The following is a 7500-nucleotide window of genomic DNA, read 5'->3' on the forward strand; positions in this document are numbered from 1 at the left end:
GTGGCCACTGCAACTATATATTAAAGTCAACAAATGTAATCAAACTATAGCCAATGAAATATGGCTGTTCCCACGTGTACGGTTAACATCCCAAAGCCAAGGCGATTGAAAGTTGTGTTCGTAAACAGAATAAATAATGTTGTCCCAACTATGTGACAAAAGCACGTCATCTCACATCCTGACCAAACAGGCCACGCTCGGTCCAGAATAAGAACTTCTAGAAACGAGCGATCGCGAAGAAATCATCTCGTATACACGTGCTTTGCGATGATGTGATTTGTTTTCGCCCGACCAAAAACTGTCACTCCAGACTGCATTGGGACTGCATTGTCTTTGCAATATGTTAATTCGGGCAGGCTGCGTTGTCCTCGTCTCTGTGGTTTTGGCTCTTATTCCACTCTATATTGGGCCATCTGGATACTGGAATAGCAGGACATCATGTATAAGGAATTGGAGTGCCTTTGTGTGCTGTTCTGGGGGAGTATTTGTCATCTATACTGCCAGAAATCCTGCGTTTCTGTTTTTTCCATCGCAAAACTCAAGCAATTTAGCAAGAGCGAACAACAGTGCAGTGGATTCCATCAATAATTATCCATTGTTCATCGATGTCGCTTGGGAACGCCATTCTGGTACATTTAATAATGGCGCCGGACTTGGTCATTGTTTTCGCTTGGTCATTGTTTTTCCATCGCAAAACTCAAGCAATTTAGCAAGAGCGAACAATGCAGTGGATTCCATCAATAATTATCCATTGTTCATCCATCATAATTATCCATTGTTCATCGATGTCGCTTGGGAACGCCGTTCTGGTACATTTATTAATGGAGCCGGACTTGGTCATTGTTTTCGCTAGGGAATGGAATTCTATTCTCATCGCTCTAAGATCAAACGCAGCAAATGCCGGTGTGCATATTATGCCAATTCGACCGCAACATTCCGATGTCCTCTTCAGGGCGACCTTGTGTTCAAATTAAACCCTGGTCCCACTGATGATCGCTTTTCTATTCACACTCGTGCTTCTGGAACAGCTCGTCACGCACCATTGTCTAACAGAACAAGGAACCATTCATATCTCACAATGGTTAACAGATCACTCCTAACAAAGCATCCAAACACCGTATCCATGGTTAACAATACTACATTCAGGATACCTGTGGTAACATGAAGCACCTGGTTTAGACAACCAAAGAGATCACAACACAGAGAAAATCTAACGCCGTTACACCGCACTAGTGATGCCACTGTGCAAAATGCAAGTCCTACGGAACTAAACTTCTGTCTTTTAAATGCACAATCTCTAAATAATAAAGCAGGAGAGTTTATCGATCTTGTCTGTGAATATAAACCGGATGTGGTTGCTCTCACGGAGACATGGTTCTGTCCGACGGAGTCAGCATCACGAACTCTGTGTACACCAGTTGGCTATAAACTTTTGGACCAACCACGAACTAGTCGATCTGGCGGAGGAACTGGGGTTCTTTTTCGGGACAATCTAACAGTGAAAAAAGGCGATGCTGCAGAACTGCGATCATTTGAGTTTTCTGAATGGGAGATTAAGGCTGAAACAGATCGAATTCATCTGATTATCATCTACAGAACACCTTACTCAGAAGCACACCCTGTTACAACAAGTGCCTTTCTTGAGGAATTCTCCACATTTCTCGAGTCTGCAGTGTTCTGCACAAATCACCTGCTCATCACCGGAGACTTTAATATACATATGGATGTGGCAGACGACCCCGATGCGACCAGAATGCGTGGCTTACTCGAGAGTACTGGCTTAAAGCAGCATGTTAACATTCCAACTCACCTCAGCGATCACACCCTCGACCTTGTTATTACGAGGCTGTCCGACCATCTAGGAATTTCCACCCTGTGGGCCGACTATTTATTTTCTGACCACATGCCTGTTTATTGCAAACTGCAAGTACCAAAGCCAGCGTTCGAAAGATCAAAGATAACGTTTCGGAAAATAAAGTCCATCGATAGAGGTGTATTACTACAAGAACTCTCTCGCACTGATCTCTGCACAAACCTGAATTCGTATGACCTTGACGGCTTAGTTAATGAGTATAATAACACGCTTAAAGTGGCTCTCGACCGCCATGCACCAATTATTACTAAGACTGTCACGAAAAGACCATCAGTTCCATGGTTTAACGATGAAGTCAAATCTGCTAAAAAAGAAAAGAGGCGTGCGGAAAGGAAATGGCGTAGAACAAAGCTGCACAGCGACTTTATCGACTTTAAGCCCAAAAAGAACATTGCCACCTGTGTCATGAAAAGAGCTCGTACAACCTACTACACAGATCTTATACAAGGAAACAGTGATGACTCACGTAAGCTCTTCAAAGGTGCAAAATCGCTGTTTAATCAAGAAGCCGACCTGACCTTCCCAGGCTATAATGATACAACAAAACTAGCCAATGACATCGGGAAGTTTTTTGCACAGAAGATTGAGCGCATTCGCACTGAACTTGATACAGCTGCCTCAAACCTTTGTCCAACAGCGACAGAACCACTATACACATCATGTCCTACTCAGTTGACTTCCTTCACAGAACTGAGTGAAGAAGACGTCAAGGGCCTAATTGAGAGATCAAGCAAGAAGACCTGCAGTTTAGACCCCATGCCCACCTCCTTGGTGGTCGAAAGTCTAAATGTACTCCTGCCAGTCATTACTCGGATGTTAAGTCTTTCTCTTCAAAATGGCAACTTCCCTGATACCTGGAAGCTAGCAGATGTTCGACCTAGACCAAAGATTGCTGCTGAAGCACTCTTCGCCAACCTGCGACCAATCAGCAATCTTCAATTTGCTTCAAAACTGACTGAGCGGGCAGTGTTCTGTCAAATCCACGATCATCTTACCATAAACAGACTCTACCCTAAGGCGCAATCTGCTTATCGTGAACACCATAGTACAGAAACTGCCCTGTTGCGAGTCAAAAATGATATCCTACTCAACATGAACCAGCAGCGTGTCACATTACTCGTGCTTCTTGACCTTAGCGAAGCATTTGACACTGTCGATCACACCATATTTCTGGACCGTCTGTCCTCTGAATTTGGCATATCAGGGCAAGCCTACTCGTGGTTCGACTCCTATCTTCGCAACAGATTTCAGTCTATCTCCATCAACGGCAAGACATCGACCAAGTTCCATACAAAGTACGGCGTCCCACAGGGTTTCTGTCTTGGGCCTCTTTTGTTTGTTCTCTATACAAGTAGACTGTTCAAAATCATCGAACATCACCTTCCTGATGTGAATACCTATGCGGATGATACACAACTGTATGTATCATTCAGCCCAGACTCTGAGCAGTCAGCAGCATTAGAGGCCATGCAAAGTTGTATTATGGATATAAGGAAATGGATGCTCCGAGACAGATTAAAGCTAAACGATGACAAGACCGAGTTTATCGTAATTGGCACCAGACAACAACTTGCCAAAGTCAACGTAGATTCCTTACAGGTTGGAGAGAGCATAGTTACAGCAGCCAGCAAAGTAAGAAATCTAGGCTGCTGGTTCGATGACCAACTCAAGATGGACACGCACATTAATAACATCTGTAGATCTGCATTTTTTCATCTCTACAATATTAGGAGAATAAGGAAATATCTTAGCTCTGACTGCGCACAGACTTTAGTGAATGCGTTTGTTACCAGTCGATTAGATTTCTGCAACAGCCTGCTCTACGGGTTGAAAGGTAACCAACTACAAAAACTTCAGCGCGTCCAGAACACGGCCGCCCGTGTCATCTGTAACATCAGCCGCTATGAGCATATTTCACCTTCGTTATACAATCTCCACTGGCTGCCTGTCAGCTACCGAATCCAGTTTAAGATATTATTGCTTGTATATAAAACTCTTAATGGCCTTGCACCCCTGTACCTATCAGAACTCAGAACTGAAAAAGCCTGGGAGATATAACCTGAGAACCAATTCGGACACACTCTTATTGAAGTATCCTGCGTTCAAGAGTCTTACCACTCTTGGTGACCGCTCATTTACATGTGCGGCACCAAAACTCTGGAACAGTCTCCCCAAGGCAATACAAATGCGAACAATGTAAACACCTTTAAGCGCCTTCTGAAAACACATCTTTTCCGCGATGCATTCAGCTGCTATGAGAAACAGTAACAATGCGACTCATTTTTATTTATATATAGATTATCTTTTGTACGCATCTTTTCCGCGATGCATTCAGCTGCTATGAGAAACAGTAACTATGCGGCTCATTTTTATTTATATATAGATTAACTTTTGTAAATAGGTTTTGTAAATAAGTTTAATGAGCTTTATATATTATAACAACTTGTAATTAAGGTATATTAACTTTCTCTCGATATTGTAATTTTTCCTTCCATATTGTAATGCGCCTGCGAGCATCTCTCAATGTAACAGGCGCACTATAAGTAATAAATTATTATTATTATTAATTATTATTGTCGAATGCAATCAGAGTTAAAAACCAGTTAGCTTCAAAGAAACCCCCAAAAAATCGAAAACAATGAAAGAAGCCACAAAAGAGAGCAAGCATGACATGACAGATGCACACGAAAACGAGGCCCACAGCCCCTACAAAAACCTAGAGGGGTGGCCAATTTGCAGTCCACAAAGAATCTTGATTTCTCGCGCCTGCGAAACCAAATTTGGATGCGTTGTCTTGTTCCTCAAGAACGCAATAATGATAATAATAATTATAATAATAACAATAATAATAATCTCTAATATTCTCTTGTGCTTTCCAAACATTCCCCATGCACCATATCTCTACGTACTCTACACAGGTTAGGTACAAACCAATTGCTAATTAATTGTTTATGAGATCACTTACCCATAGTATGCCCTTTCTGGTTCTGTTTGAAGCATCATAAAGAAAGTATCCAGCGCCTTCACTTCACCTGCTGCCTAAAACAAATAAAGAGATCACTTCAATGAGAACAAAGCCTTTGGTGTCCAACGCTAAAACAGCCTTAAATCCAACAGATCTTACAGTGGCTAAACACTTCTCTAGACCACAAATCCCTGCCCTTGTCCATAGTGAAATCCATGAGTGAAATGAATTTTTCTTCAGGAAACATCTTTCTCCAAAATATGATGCATTCGCAAATTTATGGAATTCAGAGAAATCTAAGGGAATGTTTTTAAATGGAACAAATTGTTTGGACATTTCTGATTTATATGCAGGGAAAAAACAACCACCTGGGGCATGCTGTTGCCTAGCATGGTTAGGGTTAGTGAATTAAGACAAGACTGTGATTATCATCACCATAAGGCTATCAAACCAAACTATTCTCAGTGCTTTCTCGCTTAATTCAGGCCGTAATTTGGACCGATCTCTAGACTACAGTACAATTCGGGCGTGTATTTGTTTATCTCCCTTGCAAGTAGCTTCCTGTATATAATAAAACATGTGTCAGTTGGATCTGTCCAGTTAGGCAGCAAGCACACAAGCACAGAAGTATTGGCTTCCTGCAACGTTTATCCCTAGATCCATTACGACTGATGAACAATCTCCAGGACCCGTTATCGTTCTTGAGGCCGCTACCGCTCTTGCTGCTGTCAAGGAAAATCCACCTGGCAGTGCAGTGCCCCCCCCCCTGTAAATTTGTTTTCGTACTTTGATTTTTCTTCTTTGCCATTTAAGTTGATTAGGTTGTTCTAGCACGTGCCACTAGTTTTCCGTAGTCTTTTCTCTATGTGGACAGTGGTGGCCGACTTTGCATTATTTTCTGTGGTAAAGTATGTTGCCCAGTATCCGGACACTTAAAACGAAAATTCAATTTTTCCGGCGCCCTTCTTAATTTTTGGTAAACGAAGTATTCTGAAAGAAAGCCGAACATTTCAGCTTTGAAATACAAGTCTTTGTGGGCTCACAGCTTGAGAAACAGGCGCCTTTCTGTTCAGGTGAGTCAAATTTTCATGGCTAATATTTACACTGCATACTGCGCAGTAAAACTAATGCTGTTCAAATTGGGCTTTTAAAATGTGATAGTTTCAAAGAAATTTTAAAATATTTGAGGTTAGGATACTTAAAGAAGTTAAATTTTCAAAAAACTCAATAATTACTAATAAAATAATACTGGTTTGGAATAACAGAGGCCATAGACATTAACTAAGTTTTGGGTGTCGGATACCCAGTATCCGGACAGTGTTTTCTTTGTCGTGCAAAATCCTTGAATTAGCTGCGTACACTATCCGGACAAGACTTATTTCATATCCATAACTATAACCATAGCTTAGGATAAATATATTCATTTGTGAAATATTTTGTTTGTTTCGCATGACTGAATTTCGTAAAATGACTATAACCGGAAGCGATAATGGTTGAACCAAGAATTCTCATACAAATCTCTCTGTTGTGACTGTAGAATGGCGTTGCAACGGTCCAAAAAATTTCTAAACACAATGAAAGATGTGAGAGAAGGTAGAATGAGAACTCGAAAAGCTGCACAAAAGTGGAAACTAAAGAAATCAACTCTGCATGACAGGCTAGATGGGAGTGTGAACTTTGACCGCCGGAAGGGGCCCTCTCCAGTTCTAACCAAAGCTGAAGAAAACCAATTTGCAGATTGGCTGATTGAGCTGGCAAACTGTGGTTTTGGCTTGTCGAAGGATGGTTTCCTTAAAGCAGTGAAAAAGTTCCTTGACAAAGATGGACCACACCTTTTAAAGACAACAAGCCTGGAAACAAGTGGTTTGGAAGTTTCATCAAGTGCAACCCTAAAGTAAAACTTCACAAAGCATGACCTCTAGAGAAGAAAAGGGCTAGTATATCTAAGGATGCTGTAGATACCTGGTTTACAGATTTTGAAGCATTTCTAATTGAAAAAGGTCTCGCAAATTGCCCTTCTCAAATCTGGAATTGCGACGAGACTGGGTTTGACCTACAAGGGAGGGCTGGAACAGTAATTGGACCATCTACCCGGAAGCACGCACCCTACCGCATCCATTCAGGAAGTAGAGAGCACATCACGATGTTACCTTGTTTCAATGCATGTGGACGGTGGATGCCGCCATACTTCATCTTCCCTGGAAAGCGCGTCCCATTGACTTTCAACCCCTTAGAGGGAGGTGTTGAAGGAAGGATTTTTTCTATGACGGAAACCGGATACATGGATACGCAAACATTTTACATGTGGTTTGCGAATCATTTCAACCTAAACCTTCCACCAGCCAGGCACGTCATACTCCTCATTGACAGCCATGATTCTCATCTTGATCTTGAGACATTCCAGCTAGCGCAGAAGAATGGAATTTGTTTGTATGCTCTTCTCAAAAACGCGACTCACCTCGTTCAACCTGCTGATGTTGGTCTCTTCGGACCCATGAAGAAGAGCTGGTATAAATCAGAATGGTATAAAGAGAATTCAGTCAGCGGAACCCAAACAGTGAAATCAACAAGAGGAATTTCTGCTCAGTCTTTAAAGGGACTTGGGAGGACGTCATGAGTCCCTCTGTTCTTGTTAGTGCGTTTTGCAAGTCTGGTATATATC

At 41.9% G+C, this 7500-nt stretch overlaps 1 protein-coding gene across 3 annotated transcripts in view; it reads right to left on the reverse strand.

The window, feature by feature from the left end:
- Positions 1-7500, reverse strand: part of LOC137974833 (protein pelota homolog) — a 307290-nt gene that overhangs the window by 135479 nt on the left and 164311 nt on the right. For all 3 annotated transcript variants that reach the window (XM_068821825.1, XM_068821826.1, XM_068821828.1), the window contains exon 12: positions 4839-4912. In XM_068821825.1, coding sequence (XP_068677926.1) covers positions 4839-4912 — 74 coding nt within the window. The remainder of the gene's footprint in view (positions 1-4838; positions 4913-7500) is intronic.

The sequence above is a fragment of the Montipora foliosa genome, chromosome 11 (genome assembly GCF_036669935.1).
Source record: "Montipora foliosa isolate CH-2021 chromosome 11, ASM3666993v2, whole genome shotgun sequence".
Taxonomy (NCBI): domain Eukaryota; kingdom Metazoa; phylum Cnidaria; class Anthozoa; order Scleractinia; family Acroporidae; genus Montipora; species Montipora foliosa.